Source organism: Lathamus discolor, chromosome 2, assembly GCF_037157495.1.
Source record: "Lathamus discolor isolate bLatDis1 chromosome 2, bLatDis1.hap1, whole genome shotgun sequence".
NCBI classification, from domain to species: domain Eukaryota; kingdom Metazoa; phylum Chordata; class Aves; order Psittaciformes; family Psittacidae; genus Lathamus; species Lathamus discolor.
Window position 1 is genome coordinate 41711251 of NC_088885.1, and position 18930 is coordinate 41730180.

The 18930-nt window shown below is 40.1% G+C and overlaps 1 protein-coding gene across 16 annotated transcripts in view; it reads left to right on the top strand.

Moving 5' to 3' along the window:
* Positions 1-18930, top strand: part of KIAA1217 (KIAA1217 ortholog) — a 384957-nt gene that overhangs the window by 293394 nt on the left and 72633 nt on the right. For all 16 annotated transcript variants that reach the window (XM_065666573.1, XM_065666574.1, XM_065666575.1 and 13 more), the window contains 2 exons: positions 8909-9107; positions 13476-13569. In XM_065666573.1, coding sequence (XP_065522645.1) covers positions 8909-9107; positions 13476-13569 — 293 coding nt within the window. The remainder of the gene's footprint in view (positions 1-8908; positions 9108-13475; positions 13570-18930) is intronic.

Sequence of the window (18930 nt, forward strand, 5' to 3'; positions counted from 1 at the left end):
GGGATTTGGCAGCTGAAATAGCTTATGCAGGCCAAACTACCCTTCAGAGGAAAGGTAGGAGGCCAGATGAAGTTGTCCCATGGGTCATATCTGGCACAGGAGCCATCACTTGAACAAATTTGATCTAATTTTCACGTTAGGCAAAATTTCTAAGTCTACCTCTCATATAGTAAGTCACACAAACACCAGACCCTTCCATTTGCACATGGGCATGCAAATTAAAAAGTGTATTACAATTCCATGTGTTGCAAGAAGTGCAAGATTTTGGCTAAGCATAGTACTAGCCTGTCCCTCATCACAGTTTAGGATTTGCTGCCAGTGCTGACAACAAGTCTCTGAGGACAGCTCTTGGATGTAGTTATTGCTTCCAATATTGTTTATATGTTTAGGTAGTGATCCTAATGCATAGTTACTATGCTGCGCCTGAGTTCAGGTTTCTGTTCTCAGAGGGAAATACTAAGGCCATCTCTTGTTTTTGTTTTCATTCTCTCTCTCTCTCTCTCATTTTTGGTTATGAAGTTGCCCAATTTAAACAGGATTAGAGACTAGTCATTGCCTCAAGAGAATTGTTAATAGCGAGCTGATTAGGGTACTCCCTTGAGACAATGGGGCAATGGTCTGCGCAACTCTCAAGGTGGAAGCCCTTCTGAATAATTTTTTAACTGCTCAAGTGTTTCATGAAAGGCAGGTACTTTGTACCATTGCTTCTACCTAATTACCTTCTGTGATGAATAGCCCACCTGTGGGTATAAGGGCAATTTCGCATGTCTCTCATAGTCTCCTTGTAGTCACATAGGGTTGATACCAGTAGCCTTCAAGGTGAGTAGGGCTTAAGGCTTTGAAGTCTGACTGGCAGCTGTTTTTCAGCTGTTTTTCTTCCTCAGGGGCCAGTACTTTTTAACATCAGCAACCTGGCTGCTGGGATTGAATGAACCATCAGCAGGGGCAAGTCTGACACTGGACTGGAAGAGCTTCCAGTACGCTGGAGGGTTAGATGGCCACTCACTGGGACCCCAGTGAGCCAGGGGAATGAATGGGTTAGCGGGAACTTCATGAAGCTCCACAGAGGCAAATGCAGGATTTCGGCATAGACAGGCTGGCTTTGGAGCAGCTTTGCAGAAGGGACTAAGGGTCTGACAACAAGGTAAATTGGTGAATGCAAACCAGAGTAAATGCATCATGGCAGAGCCTATGGGCCTCTGTCTAAAAAGCAGCTCTGGCTCACGAAATTTCTAGTTCATCTCACTGAATAGTTCAGTTGTCTTTTTTATATTTTGTCATAAAGTATCATAGGATTTTTGTGTTCTTCCACATTTACTGGCATTGTTTTGTCAGTTAGGGATATGAAAAGGTCATCTTGCTGGCCAGTTGGGCTACTCTGGCAAGACCAAGGGTTTTTATGCAATTATTGTCCAGTAGCCCCCCTGCCAGAACACTGTTTTGCATCTGGGGAACTAGGTTAAACTGAAATGTTCCCTCAGACTCAGATGATGGAAATAACTGTCTACATGTGATGGACTTGCTGACTTAGGTATATGGACAAAGCTGGGGTTTGGCAATGGGTTATTTCACAGGCTTTAGCTGCAGTCAAATAGGACAAATACCAGCTTGTCAATTGTCAATTCTGGTTTTGGTTTTGATTTTTCTTCTTAGCCAGTTGAATGTGTAAGTTTGTAAGAAAGCACTAGTATTTGAGTGACAATTAAAAATCTTTATTTCTTATACTGCTTTTGTAGAAATTTTGTGTGATTACTGAATTTATCATGTGTTTTTCTCATTAGGTAATAAATCTGTTGCAGCATTACAGCAAGTTGCTGTAAATAGCAGAAAGGGACAAAATAGCAGTAAGAAATAGTACTGGACTAAATGAAACAGTTCCTCTTCTTACTGAAATTGTTCTCAAACAATACCTTGAGTAAAATTCTTCAGGCTGTTCTGGATATATAAAATAAGTAATTGTTTTTATTTCATTACAAGATCTACTTTTTTATTCTCTTGGTACTTGAAGCTAAGGATATTTATAGACATTTTTTGAATGTGGAGGACATATTATCAGCAAGGAATAGCTAATGGAAGCTAGTGTGAGAGCTTCAGGCTAGAAATACCACAAGGATCATAGCAATGACCTCAGAGTAGTTGAAGATGCGTGTGGTGAAATAGGAGAGTCAAGTTTTGAGCATGTGTAAAGTAAGAAATTCATATTGAGGAATTTCTTCCACACTCCAAGAGTTGTCACTGTAATAAACTTATGTCTGCACAACTTCTGCAGGATTTGGTGATAAGGATATCACCTATGTGTTACCTCTTTATCTAATGGCTGGGGGGGGAGGGGGACCAATATGACCCTATGCCATCATTACAATTTAATATATTACACTTTTGTCAAATAATAATCAAAGACAAATTGGAAGGATTTTGGTTAAAAAAAAAAAAAAAAGAAGTGAATTTGTAAACAAGTTTTTATGGAAATTCCTGGCAGTTTTTGTTGTGATCCCCTCTGGACTATCCTGAAGTATTCTAACAAAATATCTATCAAGATTTTAAAAAATATCCTTAGTTTTTGAAACTGATGCAAGTCTCAACTAATGATTCAATGTAAATATGAGGAATAAACAAGGGGGCATTTTTTCAGTTTTGCTTGCTAGCATTGCTGCTGACCTCAGTGTGAGGGAAAATGCAGATAGAGCTGGTTGCTCAATGGACATATAGTAGAAGATCAAGCTAAACCAGAATGAAAAGACAAATATTGTCCGTCATCTCCAAAAGATACAGTTAACTGATGGTTAGGTAAAGAGTGAAACAAGTCTAATGGCAATTTTACTAACCTCTGACTCAATGTCGTATTATCTAATTTACTTTACAAAACATAGATCAGCTTGATTTTGGGCAGCTCTCACTTCGTTTCCTCACCAGGTACTCTCTATTTCTTCACCTTAAGATACAGCTTTCTTTGCTAGTTTACCTAGTTTTCCATCCCTTATATATCCTGTACTAATTCCTACTATACTTTTTTTAATGTTATTATTAACCCAACAAGGTCTGAAGGTCTCCTGTACGTATTCCTCCCTCCCCACCCCGTTTGAGCTATACCTAGCTTTCCACCTTTGATTTAAAGAAATTCCGGAGCTTCCAGTGCATCCAGGTTTTGATTGCTGTAGTCCAACCGGCTTTATTAATTACTTGAAAGTTTCAAATTGGTCATGAAATTTCCAGAGGGTACATAGAGTGGCTGTGTTGGAAGAGAGTAGCAGTGCCTTGACGATGCCAATGATTTCTGGTTCTATGGGAAGGTTTCAGTGCTGCAGCACTCAAGCATCCAGCATCAGCCAAATACAGATATTATCATAGGTTAATACCTTTATTCAGATAGGAGCCCATGGATTAAGGTGTTGTCAAATCTTAATAACATTTGTCAGTTCAAAAATTTATAAGATGTCTTGCCTGTGCAGGGAGCGTCCTGTAGCTGCACAGGAAAGAAATTCCTGAACTCCAGTTTAAGCTTGCACTGTATTGTATTTTATTTTATAACATTGAGGAGTTATTTAACTCCTCTGCCTCAGTTTTCTCCATTCTTTAGAAAAAATTATGAGAGAATTTGTGAGTACCAGTATTTTTCCTTTTGAACGTCATTATGTGAGAGGATTGACTGATGTTTGTAAAGGTCACAGGAGATGACTAAGTCATGTTTGTTAACTTATTATTATCACATATTTAGCTTTTCTTTGTTGTGTGCTCCATATTTTTCTCTCTTAAACAACCAGGATAATTAATGTTCTGTACATAAAAACAAGTTGTGATTAAAGCTCTTCTGAGCATCTAAGCTGCCCAACACTGAGGTCATTGTTAGCAGTATAACCATGATAACACAGTGCTTAGTCAGGGTTAGGTCAGTACCATGTATTAGATGGAGGTGCTGAGAGGTATGAGTTGGGTGGTGTCATGCCACCCGTGTAACATCAGCTTTTGCAATAAGGAATAAACCTTTACCAGTAGTGATTAAAGAGTTATGATCTTACCTGTATGGGTACAGTGCTGAGCCATTTTGGTTCTGCAGCTACTTGGTTCTGCATCTCCTCGCTTTAAAGCCAGCCATGATCCCATGAGTTCAGGTATGGTTCACTGTTACACCATTTGGGCACATCCTTGACTGCTAAGTGTGTTTTACAGCCCAGTGGCAGTATCTGAGCTGGGCACCTTGCCATGCATCTGGTGCATCTGTGTGAGCTGCAGGAGCAGCATAGGCAGTCCTTAAAGCTGTGTTGGCTGGACTAAAGGTGCAGGATGGCTGCTCTGGGCACCCTCTAAACCTAGCACTGATGTGTTCAGCCTGTGCAGGAGGCATTGCCTATATAGGTCAGGCTAACGGTGCATCTTTCATTGCACTGTGTTCCATTTCATGTAGACCATCCCTGAGAGAAATGACAAAATATTTTCAAGTCCTTCTGTCACTGACCCTTGGTAAAAGGTGAGCAGAAAGCCTTTTGGGTTTTGAAAGAGTTTTATATGCAGGGAAAAAAAGTGTGATCATGTGATGTGTTCGTATGACCATCATCAGATCTGGGGTTTATGCTTGTAAACCTTTCTTTGAACATGTCCTTTCACCTCTCGGGTGTTTAATTTCCCCTACTATAAAACACACCTTTCTGCTGACAGGAAAGTTGTGAAGCAATTTGTAAAGAGGTTTAAGTTTCTAATGCCTGGCTTACATGTGAATGTTTTCTGCTTTGGCCTGTATTTAATACCATGACCCGTTGCCGATGGGTGAAGAATGATCAGAAATTCCATAGCTATTTCTGAAACTAAGTTACACCAGTATGATGAAGGGGAAGTCTTAACACTGCAGTTTGCCTTGTAGCTGTGAGAAAGGCCAGGGCTGGGATTATCTAGGAGCAGCTAGAAGTGGTGGCCACAGTGTTATCCAACTTGGCTTTCAAAAGAGTTGCATGGTGTAGTTTCCTTGTTCACACTGATCTTTGTATCTGCCCTCCAAGGGCAGCAGGGCATTTTGCAGGCCTGTGTGCTTTCTGGTTTATAAAACTTGGCAAGATCTTCATGTTTCAGGTAAATTCATTGTAACAGAAGCATAAGTGAAAGAGGGACTTCAGGGTGCTTGGAGATATCAACATCCATTGTGCTTAACTTTCTTTGCAGCAGCATTGCTGGCGTATGTACTATGCCCTAACAAAAGCTATGCCTGAGTTATATTCTATTTCTTCTTGCTTTAATTCTCCATGGGAGTAATTTTTCAGGTGAAGGTAAAACAAACTTCAGAGCTCCAGCAGCTTCCATGAAGCTGGGCCTGTGGGTATTGCTGGTGTTCAGAGTTTCAGCCAGGCAGTGTGTGGGAGAAAAATAATGTCAATGACTTAAAATAATGGATTTTGAGTCTCTTTATTCTGTCATGCTGAAACAGGATTTTTAGAAGAGAGCAGTTAGTTTTGTCAAATAGGAAATGCCCTAAAGCATTGCTATATCATGATACAGATCAAACAACTCAAGAGGAAAGGCAGTAGTATTTTTTAAGGGCATGTGATTTAAGGGAGAGTAAGGAAAAAGGAATTTATTATGTCTTTGAAAATGTCTTTTTCCTCTACAGTGAGACTGTGGCCAAACTATTTCTCTGAGTTCTATGTTAAAGCTGTCTATTTTAAAGCATGATCTTTTTGGATAACGTGAATATTTACTTCAAAAATTCAATACCCAAAGACAACTGTAATTTTGTTTTGGATCAATATTTTGTGGGAGTATTGGAGGACAGGCAGAGTCAAAACTGTCCTGAAAAGATTTAGACTTCTGTATAAGGAACATTTTTCAACTCTACTTTTTCTTTTCTATTAATGGTTTCAGTAGCTCAATATTCAGCATGTTTTTAGTGGCCTGAAATGCAAAAAGAGCATTTTCTGCATTCCGCACTAATTTTTAAACTGGGCAGAAAAGAGTCACGCATAACTGTAAAGCTAATATTCAAAGTCTGTAATTTTAGCCAAAAAATCATTTTTTGCCATTTAACCCAAAAAAAGTTTCAAATGCCAATATATGGAAGGTTCCGTATGTTCTTCCTAGGAAATGAAAGCTATCATAAAAAGTGAATATGGTTTTGTACATCTTGGAACAGTGAAATAAGTGCAATCATTTAAAAACATAGAATCATAGAACAGTTAGGGTTCGAAAGGACCTTAAGATCATCTAGTTCCAACCCCCCTGCATGGGCAGGGACACCTCACACTAAACCATGCATACTCAGGTTTTTTTTTACAAATGTAGTTCGTTTCTGAATTCTAATGAATTTTCAGCTGCGTAGAATATTTGAATGAGCACTAAAAAGCCGATTTTACCCAGAAGAAATACAGCAATAAATGATGTCAAATTAAAATTAAAAAAAAAAAAAAAGGAAAAATAGTTGGAACTCATTAAATAATGGCATTACAAATAAAATTTGTAGAAGAATTCTCCTCAGTCTCTGAAAGAAAACCAGTTACTTTTCAGTCTGAAACAACTTTTCCAGCCTAAATAAAATGGAAGTTTGGAGTAGAATTCATTAAAGTGTGATTGCAATCTTAACGAAAGAAGAGCTATCAGCTCTTGATAATAGTAGAGAAATGATGTTAACAGCTCCATTTTATAAAAGCAGCCTAATAACAAATAATAGTTAGGTAATGTTAAGTAGTCTGTTTACTATTCAGAAAAATTAACATCTTCTTCCCCTAAATGCATGCACAATTATCTACCCACTGATTGTAGGAACATCTGACTACGTAGGTGCTCATTCCTCTCCAGCAATTAGGGATAACACAGGGCAAAAAACCTTAAGTCTAAGGAGAAAGAGGGCTCATTTTAGATTAAAATGCCTTATTTTCATTAGATGCCTTTATATTCTAGGACCTTAGCTTTTCCCATCGCTTTTGCTCAGTGTTTGTATCTCAGCAGCATAAACTGCCCATGCCATTGCTGATGACTTTCAAGCGAGAATCACTGATTTACCATCTAAATTTTGTGATTTGCTGAGATTTGGTGATAAACCTTTTGTTCTCAAACCTCCTGTTTGTATTGGAAGGGAGGGTTAGGGTTCCCTGACCCTCAGGGAACATCATATAGTGCATATGTAAAATAGTCTGCTTAATTTTAGCCTACCATTGTTGGTTATTGGTAGATGCAAAGGCATGGCAGAGCAGAAACTGCTCATGCTCCAAAGTCTGCCTGAAAATGTAATAAAGGCTTCAGCAGTTAGTTCAGCCTGAGTGCTGTCCTTCTACCATTATGTGACTAGCAACATTCAACATTCAGTTCAGGGTGGGATAAAACTGCCAGAATTCAGTGTAGATGTTTCTGTAATAACTAATTCTTGAGCAGATCCGATATTGTTTTCCTTTTCCAAATGCTTTCCAATGGCTAGATAGCTCTTGAGACATTTGTCTCTGGTTGTACCTCTCAGACAGCTGGTGGAAATACAAACTTCAGTAGTATTTTTATTGTCTTTTCTACATGTTTTCTCTTCTATCTCATTCTGGGCTGCTAAATGTCTGCAAAGTGGATGCACCAATGTATACTGAGGGCAACCAATCTGGAAAGCAGCTTGGCAGAAAGGAATTTAGGGATCATGGTGGACCCTAAACAATGTGCCATTTCAGCAAAGGCCAGTGGTATCCTTGGCTGCATTAGACAAAGTTTTGCCAGCAGGTTGAAGAAAGTGATCTTTCCCCTCTACTCAGCACTGGAGAGCACTCAGCACTCAACACCTGGAGAGCTGTGTCCAGTTCTGGGCTTCTTGGTACAAGAGAGACACGGACATACAGGAGAGAGTCCACTGAAGGGCCACAAGGATGATTAACTTGGTTGGAATATCACTGCTAAGAGGAGAAGCTGAGAGAGCAGGGATGGTTCAATCTAAAGAAAAGAAGGCTCAGGGGAAGGCTCAATCAATGTATGAAGGCACCTGAAGGGAGGGTGCAAAGAAGATTGGCTCTTTTCAGTGGTGCCCTGGGACAGGACCAAAGGAAGTGAGGGCCAGCTGGAATATGTGAGGTTTCCTCTCAACATTCAGAAACACTTCTTCACTGTGAGGATGACCAAGCACTGGCACAGGTTTCCCAGAGAGGTTGTGGGGTCTCCTTCCTTGGAGGTACTCAGAAACTGTCTGGACACAGTCCTGGGCAAGTGGCTGTCACTGTCCCTGCTGGAGTGGGAAGCTTGGACCAGATGACCTCCAGAGCTACCTTCCACCCTCAGCCACCCTGTGATTCTGTGATCTGCCATTTCATTGTTTTTTACACCACTGTAGAAGCTATACCTGCTCCAGCTCTTACAGATGGCAGGAAGGTGAAGACCTTTCTTCCTGGCACTATGCAGTGCTGTACAGAGACATCTGAGATGGCCCAGAAAGAGCACAATGTGCTTTCAGAGATAATGCATATTGAATTGTGAATATGAAATTCCTCATGCTAAAATGGAAATCTGATTTTGGGGGGTGTTGTTGGGTGTTAGGCTAAAATATGCAATTTATGTTTAAAGAAAAGTGGTTGCTGTAAGAGAATAAAATTCTTCCTCAGCTGCTTTAAAGAAAAGTACCTTGTGATTTACTAACACCTTCCACTGCAGGGCAGACTTGGTGTATTTGGGATTTTTGCTTAGTCTTATTAAGGTAAACTTCAGATTTATCTAGCTGAAGAACAGGCTTCTCAGCAAAGTGCAGCACTGGGCAAGCATATTAATCAAGGTACAGCCATATCACTGCTCTGTGCTCTATGCCAATAGTGTGTTGAAAAGGAGAATGTATGTGATTTATGAGTAAAGAATGTGAGCTGATTTTTCTCTTCTCATGGGCTTGGTCAGTGTTTCACATGGACTTTGAAACCCAGATCATTACTGTGCACTTAAAAATATGTAACATGCTATCATATTTTGCTTGTAGGTGTTTTGTATCTTCAGTATGGAGATGAAACAAAGCAGCTGAGGATGCCGAATGAAATCACAAGCACAGATACAATTCGTGCCCTTTTTGTAAGTGCCTTCCCCCAGCAGCTATCGATGAAAATGCTGGAATCACCCAGTGTGGCCATTTACATCAAGGATGAGAGCAGAAACATATACTATGAACTGTGTGATGTAAGGTAAGTAAACACAGAATTACAGCTGTTGGGTTTGGGGCGGGTTTTTCTGTAGTGTGCTTACAGAATAAAAAGGAGTGGAGTTGATAAGCATCTGACAGAGAGTGGCCTGACACATAAAGGCATGTTCAGTGGTATCTGAGTAATACGGGAGGTCTGGTCTGACACTGCCGTCAGCTGTAGGTGCAATATCTGTTGCACAAGGCATTGATAAATGGAGTACCTTGTTCAAATATTCTTATGGTATAAACAAGTTCACATATTTAATATTTTATTGAATTTTAACTGAGACATAGATATTTAAAATATGGAGCAAAAAATAAACAATTACAGAAAACCTGTTCTTTTTCTTTACTGGTAGTGCAGAGCCTGATCCTTGTGAGCCTGAAGCTACAAACATGAATGTCACCAATATCCTCACAAGAGTGCCAACTGTGTGTGGCACTGGTGACCCCTGCTGCAGCAGCCCCACCACCTTCCTGTTTTATGTCAGGATGCAGCAACTAATGCAGTCACTTCCCTTCACGAATTTAGAGCTTTGTCAGTAGATCATCTGACTAACATGTGGGAGCAAATTTCTATCCTTTATTCTGTGGGAGTGCAGCAGCTTAATTAACCATGTTCCTTCAGTCCTGATGTCTGTGCTCTATGAGCAGAAGGACCAAGTTCTCAGGGTCCCTAGAAAGTCCCAAGTCATGCAGCAGCAAAGCTCTCAGGCACACCTCAGATATGTTGCACTCTATAAATCTGTGCAAGGAAATATGCTAGTCCTTTGTGCCATCCTTTTCATAAGAAGTTACATGTTAAAAAGAATTGAACAGAGGAGCATAAGATGAAGGAGAAAGCAGAAAAGGTGTTTCCTCTCTCCCAATCTTCCACTAGTGCAAAAAAATTATGTGAAAGTAAGAGAAATGTACTGTCCACTGCTGCCTTGTTTCTTCTTGGAGATCCTATGGCTAAGGTGTTTCTCCATATCTTGTGGTTAAAAGAGCAAGCTGGAGGTTTTCTAGCCTTGACACTTCCAATTCTCTCATTCCTCAGTCTTTGAACATTACTGCACCCAGTTTTCTCACCTCTGCCTTGCTCTCCTCAGTCTGTCTATCCAGTGCCTTGTCATTAGCCAGCCTGTTTCAGTTTCTGGTTTTTATCTTCCTTGCTTTGCAGACCCCCACACCTCTGTTTGGCCACTGTAATACCTGTGTTAAGACCCATCTGATTCTTTTGTATCATCATCATTCATCATGGACTCAAGTTTCTTATACATCAGTCTATTCACAAGATCAGATCGAATGATTGAATCAAGATGAGGGTTACTATTCCTCTGTTGCCAAATTGCATCATTGCCAACCATCATCTGGCTCATCAGCTCCTTGTGTCTCACTTTATCCTTCCATCTTCCCTTGAGTTTCAGACTAACAGTTTATGACTTCATCTCCTCCCTGCCCCCAAGAATATGGTTGTTGATTATCTTAATGCCACTCCACCTTTTTTTCTCTTGCTCTCATTGCAGGCATCACTCTGCCAACCTCAGACCTGGCTCAGTCTCAACATCTGCTTCCTCTGTTTCTATGCCTGTATTGTAGAGCATTTCTAGAGGAAATCCCATGACCCAGCTGACTTCCACCATAACAAAATTCCCTTCTTCAGTTCTGCTACCCTTCTCACTAGGGAAATCCCAGCAACTGTGAATGTCTGTAGTTGGATAACATGAATCCTACCTCTTCTGTCCAAACTAATATCTTAGTCTTCTCTTTAATATAGTCTCATGGATGATTAGTTTCAGCCTAGCTTATGTTCTCCTTCATTAGGCCATCACAGTCCTTTCCCTTTTATTTTTTTATATTTTTAATCCCTGGGGACAAAGCACTATCTTTTTACTTAAGCCCATAACCTGGTCCTTTTCTTACAGTGGTTCAAGTCTCTACATCCCGTGTAGATTTTAGATTTTTTCTCTGTAACATCCCTATGGTGTAGCCTTGCCTTTCCTACCACATAGTGAAGAAAACACTCATCGACTTCATCAGCTTTTTAATAGCAACTGCTATAATGGTCTTTTCCGAGCAGTTGACACAGGTAATCTTGTTCACTCTCACCCATTCAAATGAAGCAACAAAAATGATTCTCCTAGTTTCACAAGCAGACTGTTTCACATGCTTTTTCTTTTCATTTGTCCTCTGGCTGTATCTTTTCCATCTCATTAAATATAAACTACTTGTCTTCATTATGAAGACTCCTCCAAGCCCTCTTCAACGCCATTTTTTATTTCTTGTTCAGTACCAAGTGGCATCTGCTTCCACTTGGCAAATAATGTCAACTTTTATTCTAGACGGCTTTAATTTTCTAACAAGTGCCTTCAAGCTCTCTCTTGGGCAGCCCTCTAATACACTTGGAAGGTGTCCTCCACAGACGTCCACAAAGCCACTGCATTGGTCTCCTTCCCTCTCCCTGTGTTGTACTGCCTACTCAGAGCATGCCTGTGGTCCCACAATCTGTTTATTGCTCCTCTGGCCGTAAACACTATGGGCTTCTCATTTCTTTTTGTTCCCTTATCTTTCTGCAGCTATCCTGTTGTCTCTTTTGTCTTCTGTTCACCTTGTAAGCTGGTGAAGAGGTGGTATTCCTGGCGTGTTTATACAGCACGCACAGATCAGTGAGGCTTTTGCACATGCCAAGGACATCTGGGAACTACAGTAACGCAAATAATAGTAATAATAAAAGTACAGTAATATATACCTGTTATCAGCAATGTTTATCTTAGAATAGCAACATGAGGTGAAATAGAATTCACCTCAGAGATCAAATGGCTGGTATTTTGGTGCTTCGCCTTGCAGCAATGTTTTACTTTAAAGTGTCATGTTTCTACAAGAAATATTTATGGAGAATGCTTTTAAAACAAACTTCAGTTAGTTGAGGTACCATCTCATAGCTGTCAGACAGAAAAGACAGCAGATACAATTTATTTAAATGAATAATGTACTGCTTCTTGAACTGAAGATGAGAGAGCTTGCTTTGTATTGAAAGGAACGTATTTCCAAGTCTGAGACAGAAAATGGTAACTGAGAATCCCAGTGCAAGTCTCAAAGCAAAAGGGTCACGGTTGCAAGATGGAAAACAGTTTGTGTTACCATAAATAATTGAAGAACTTGAACTTGTGCTAGGTAGCTATTTTCCTATGCAGCCTACAAGAAAACACTCATAAATGCTAAACTTCTCATCAGCCCTACAGTTCTTAAACAGAAGGCACTGATCTGTCTCTTATGCTGTGGGGTTTGTTTAATAACTACTTGACATCTACACAGCAGCACAAGTTCTGACTAGCTGCTCATTCAAAGCAATCACTGATTGTAATATGACATTGTAAGAAGAAATTAGACCTGCCCAAGAATCTTTTCCTTCATTTTTAAATGATAATCCCAGTGATTAAGATCAGTTCACTAGACTTGTAGCTGCACCTGGAGGAAAGGAATTCAGTCACATGTGTAAGTAAATTCTCCAGAGATCACTATTGGGAAATGAAAGGAATCGTAGCTTTGAAAGGATGTGAGTGTAGATTGGATTTGCTACTGATTAAATGTGAACAAGAAATCAGCAGGACTCAGTGCAAGTGTCTAAACTGTAAAATTATTGGAAGGTAGGTTTTGAAACAAAACAGAAAACTACTGTCATCTAACCATTTCCTAGTAGGTGAAAAATTTGCTAGTCAATGACAAAGTGTTAGGTCCTAATAAAACAAAAATACTATTTTCTGGCTTTCCATCTAAACCATTTGTGAGGCAGCTTTCATTAAAACTTTTGCTTGCTTATTTATTTTTGTAATTCCTCTTTTTTTCCTTAAGACCTGTCTTTATTATAGATAAAGTTTAGAGGAAGGATTTATTTGCTACTGAATTTTTAGCTTTTGTGCATTTTTTTCAGGTTTGTGAACAAGCTGATAGTTAGGATTGCCTCAAGAATAACTGCAGTTAGAAAGACTGCTTTTCTTTTGATATTTTGCTTCTCAGAATAGCAAAAATTCACGTGGGCTGAGTGCACAATAAAACATGTAAATATTAACTAAATCCTTTTGAGCGCTGTGTAAATGTTGAAGCTCTATTGTCTTCAAAGTGTTTCACTCTATGGCAGGATCTTGAAAGAAACTTAACAGTATCTAATTTTTATGGGTGTGGAGTTGTAGCGTAAGAATGATACTTCCCATGGGAAAGAGAATCAAAGTAGGCTTTTGTTTGTTTGTGTGTGTCTAAGTTATGGCATTTAGGTTTTTCTTATAGGTCCGCTGCAGACCTACTGTTTGTCTGTTACCTGAATCTTTTGGGCAACAAAGGTACTAAAACTACTTTCATCTGTTATCATTGCTGATTCTTTTGATTCCAGGAATATTCAAGACCGATCTTTCCTTAAAGTTTACAACAAAGATCCTGCACACGCATTTAATCACACTTCCAGAGCTGTAAATGGAGATATAAGGGTAAGTACTAGTGTTGCATTTGTACTCCTCTTTCCTCTAGCTTTTATGCTAAATTATTAAATTCTTAACTGTAGTATGTACACAACAAAACATAAAATCAAGGATATATGTATGATACATATACAAAAGAGGGAATTGATAATGCTTAGTATAATATTTCTTAACTGCTTTGCTTTTTGCAATTACTTGCCCTGAGCATTAACTTTTTTTGTTCTCTTTTACAATGATTAAAGCATGTGAACAAAAACATAGCTTTTAATTGCTTATTTCAGATACAGACAGTGCTCGGAGTTTGTACAACTTCTTATTTCATGTTTTCAAACCTTTTACAGTGAAGTATGGCATGGTGTTAGTTCAATCCAGTAAGGCTTCAGCACGAACTGGTTTGCAGTGGCTGAGCAGATAGATGTGCTTTACTAGGAGTCTATTGGAACACATTGTAAATGATGGCTTCAAATAGGAAATTCTAATAAATATCCATTGTGCTGTAATGGTTTTGTCTTTTTCTAAAATTTTTTACCTATACTGAACAAAGATTAGTATATTTGCTTTTTCAAGTAACCATTTTGTATTTATTGGGAGACTATACAGAAACCATTTGAAACATACTCAGTTTCTCTCTGTCACTGTCCCAGTCTTTCGCTGGACTGTTATCTCCCACCTTGATGCCAAGAGGGCAGGAGGTGCAGCTGTGCAGCACCTCTTCCAGTGTGTTACCCACAGCTAACGTTGCGGCAGGGGGTGGTGGTGAGATTAAACAACCTCATCTTCTCCACACCCATCCTAGGTCTGTACCCAGGAAATGGTACAACCAAATCAGCTTGATGGGGCCAGAAGGGAATACCACTACTGTCCTTCCTGCTTTGTGGCTTTTATGTGTGCTCCAGAGCTGATTCAACCGAGCAGAAAATTTCCTGTGAAGTGATTTGCTTAATTGTTGATTTGCTTCTTGGTTCCGTTATCAATTCTGAGCATGTCTCACTGCTTTATTATTAATATTTCATGTAAGCACTTCTGCTGTCTCAACAGTTAGGTCCTCATTATTTTAGAAAGATTGCAATAGTTTATTTATAGGCACTATTCTCAACTACCTCTCGTTTATGTACTTCAATTATGAAATGTCCTTTTGATAGGTCAGAAATCTAACTACTTGATCATTCGTACTGTTGCACGCACAACAGTAGAGAGCAAATAGACATGCTTCAAATGGCTGATGTGATAGGTGGATAAGGAATTGGCTGGATGGTCACACTCAGGTGTGGTCATTGGCTCGATGTCCAAATGGAGATCAATGACAAGTGGTATTCCTCAGGGGTCAGTACTGGGACCAGTGCTGTTTAACATCTTTGTCAGTGACATGGACAGTGGGATCAAGTGCACCCTCAACAAGTTTGTGGTGCAGTCACCACACTGGAGGGGTGTCATTCAGAGGGACCTTGACAGCCTCAAGAGGTGGGACAGTGCTAACCTCATGAAATTCAACAAAGCCAAGTGCAGTGAATGTCCTGCACCTGGGTCAGGGCAATCACAAGCACATAAAAAGGCTGACCAGAGACTGGATTGAGAGCATCCCTGATGGGAAGGACTTTGGGGGTGTTGGTTGACAAAAAGCTCAACATAAGCCAAAAGTTTGTGCTTTCTGCCCAGAAAGCCAGCCATACCTGGGCAGCATCAAAAGGAGCATGGCCAACGGAGGTCATTCTTCCCATCTATTCCACTCTTGTGAGATCCCACCTAGATTAGTGTGTTCAGCTCTAGGGCCCTCAACCTAAGAAGGTCCTGGACCTGTAAGAGCAAGTCCAGAAGAGGGCCACAAATCTGATCAGAGGGCTGGAGCACCTCTGGTAAGAAAGGCTGAGAGAGCTGGGGTTGTTCAGACTGGAGAAGACAGGGCTTCAAGATGAATTAGATAATAGGAAGAAATTCTTTACTGTGAGGGTGGTGAGACACTGGCACAAGTTGCGCAGAGAAGCTGTGGCTGCCCCATCCCTGGGCAGTGTTCAAGGCCAGGTTAAACGGGACTTTGAGAAAGCTGGTCTACTGGAAGGTGTCCCTGCCTGTGGCAAGGGGGCTGGAGCCAGATGATCTTTAAAGTCCTTTCCAACTCAAACCATTCTACGATTCTATGATAGCTTTTAGTGTCTTCTTTAAGGTCCTGAAATTATTCAATTATAGTTATATTCCTGTAGCAATAATAGGATGTAGCCAATGCATCTCTTTCATATTTGAAGGCATGGCATAATATCATTGTCCATTATGACATTAACTCATGTAACTATTTCACTGTGGCTTTATAAAGTTATGCTATACTATTCTTTTTCTATGCACAGTGGATGCTGAATATAGCTACTGCGGCTTTATTTGTGCTCCCTAGACCAGTTTTCAGATACGGTTAATTACTGTTTTAGCTACATACATTCAAAAGTAAAGATTACTTCTTTGGCCCTCTGCCAGGCATTTACTGCCTAACAGAGTTGTTTTAAACACAGGTGCTGCTTCTGTGCAAAAACTGTAATAATATCTATTTCTCATTTTAAAATATATGTTGTACGACAGATACACACAGTTGACATCTCCTGATTATGGCTGAGTTATCTCCCTTTGGTCATAACTCAGAAATAATGGTGACACAGTGATTACCTTGGCAGAAGTGGTGGTTTAATGGTAAAATATCGTATTTTGCCCTGCTGAAATGCCAAAGATGCCATTTTGAAACGTTGTGCCTCCAACAAAACAGTTATTTTTTCATATGGGCTTTCCTTTCAATTGGCAACTTTCTAGTCTTTCTGGTCTGAGAGGTGAAATCAGAGCCAGGATGTTCATAAGGACTTTGTGGAGAAACATGCAAAAAATCTTCCCTTTGATCTGTGTGAGCTGCTGCACTTCAAAGTTATGAGCATGGAAACAAGTGATTTCTTGAGCTCTGGAAATAATGAAACCTGTTTGTCTAAGGATGTGTGTCTTCTGGTTGGGTTCTTCCTTTGCAGCAACACTTGGATCCTAACTGAGGCTCTTCCAAAGTAGAGAGTTGTAATAATGCTCTCTCTGATGCTCATCCTCCAGTGTCTAAAAAGCTGGAGCACACACTGCAACTTTTCTTCTATTCGGCGTAAGTACTGTAGGGTCTTCTCACAAATCTCGTGGTAGGGACATAGTAGTCTAATGGTTTCTGCACTTTGATTAAATCTGGTTCAAATTTGCCTGCAGATTCACAGTTTAGTAGGTCGGGGCGGGGGGGGGGGGGCAGCCACCAATAAGCAGATGGATTGTCTATAACTCTTTCCTTAGCAAATCAGATTAAAGGGGATGGAAATGTGGGGGCAGTGAGAAACATGTACATTTTATGTGTTGGTATTGCATGGTGCCCAAAATACTGTGGAAAATCCTTTGCTTCTCATTCCTCCTTTTGTGTTCATGCATCTTTGCATTAGGTAAGTTGGTGTTCTTTTCTTTCATGTGATATATGAGTGCTAAATTCACTGTAGTGGGAAGTAAGGAATAATTCTGCATCATGGTTAACTGTTTCAAAAAACCTACAGTAAAGCAGTTTATTGTCAAGCTGGTTGAAAGAACACTATTTAGAATATTATGAGTTAGAATCATAGAACAGTTAGGGTTGGAAAAGACCTTAAGATCATCTAGTTTCAACCCCCCTGCCATGGGCAGGGACGCCTCACACTAAACCAAGGCTCTGTCCAACTGGGCCTTGAACACTGCCAGGGATGGAGCACTCACAACCTCCCTGGGCAACCCGTTCTAGTGCCTCACCACCCTAACAGGAAAGAATTTCCTCCTTATATCCAATCTAAACTTCCCCTGTTTAAGTTTTCACCTGTTACCCCTTGTCCTGTCACTACAGTCCCTGAAGAAGAGTCCATCCCCAGCATCCCTATAGGCCCCCTTCAGATACTGGCAGGCTGCTATGAGGTCTCCATGCAGCCTTCTCTTCTCCAGGCTGAACAGCCCCAACTTTCTCAGCCTAAAGTTAACTGTTGTAAGTACATTTTTCCATGGTGATGCTGTGAGTGTGGTTGTATTTCTTGCCATATGTGAGTTACAGCTTTAGTTTTTTGAGGTTTGGAAAAGTTTTGCCTTTGCAGATTTTTCTACTGTTTGCCTTCTTGTCCCTTTGGAACCTTTATCCCTGGGTTTGATGATGTTCAGGCTTCTATCCATGTGATTTATAATCATTTCCATGTAACAGACCCAAAATAATCTCAGAAAATAATGTTAGCTGCCAGCTTGGACACCTGTTTTAACTACCAAACAGATGTGAGACCTGTATAAGAATTGGCAGTAACACTTGAAGTATTAAGTATTATCCATATGGACAAGAAGACTCAGAATGTGCAAGAGGAATGTGCGATCTGTCAGTTTCAGATCTCCTATCAAACCACTCAGCTTTCATGTCCATTAGTTCTGATTTTGTGGTCTTCTGTTTCATGCGTTTTTCTGAATCGGTTGTGTTTGAAGAAAAGGATTTTGCTCAGTCTAAGCAAGCTCTTAAGGAAAGTTTCTTTTCAGATAGGATTCTTCAGAGTTCCTTACTTGCCTACTGATACTGTGCCATGGCCGTTTACATCTTGAACAGAATGGTTTGTTTGACAGGTCAGCCATGCTGAACGGTTGTCAAGCAAGAGGTAGTAGCCACATAGTGCCATCTCCCTGAATATTTGTGTTTGTGCTTTTCCAATTTTTGTTACTCCTTTCCCAAAATGTATGCCGAAAATCTATGGCAGTTGTTTTCAAAAATGTATCTTCATGTTGCTGCATTTCATTTATCCTTTGCCTGAGCTTGTAACATTTACAGCACTTTCTAGCTCTCTGTACAACAATACTTTCTTCTGACAAAATACTGTCTTGTATCCAAACGTTTATATGATCTTTTTATTCTCTCTGGCATTGTTTTGAATTCCAGTGTAAACGCATGTACACAGCCATGCTGGTCTGTGCCATTGGAATTAATGTGATTTGCGATTTACATAGACTTGAAGGGGAAGAGGCTTTCTCAGACTTACTAGGTGTAGGGTCCAGGTTGCCCGTCTTCTCACATTCAGGAAGGTGTATGGATTGAAATCAGTAGATGACACTAAAGAACTGACAGTGGATTTTGTATGTTGGTGAATGAATTGAATTCCTTTGAAAGTGTCACAGCTCCTTTTATCCTGGGCTGTTGCTGTGAGCCCCTGGTGACTCCAAGTGGAAGTGATTCCCCCACCAAATGTGCATAGCCTATATTCTGTCCTCATTCCCTAGACCTTCCTTTTATGGAGAGGCTAAAATGGGAAGAATCCTAAGTTATAATCTCCACCTTCTGTCACTGCAGCTTGTCTGCATTCCTGGTGTCACAGTTTGATACTA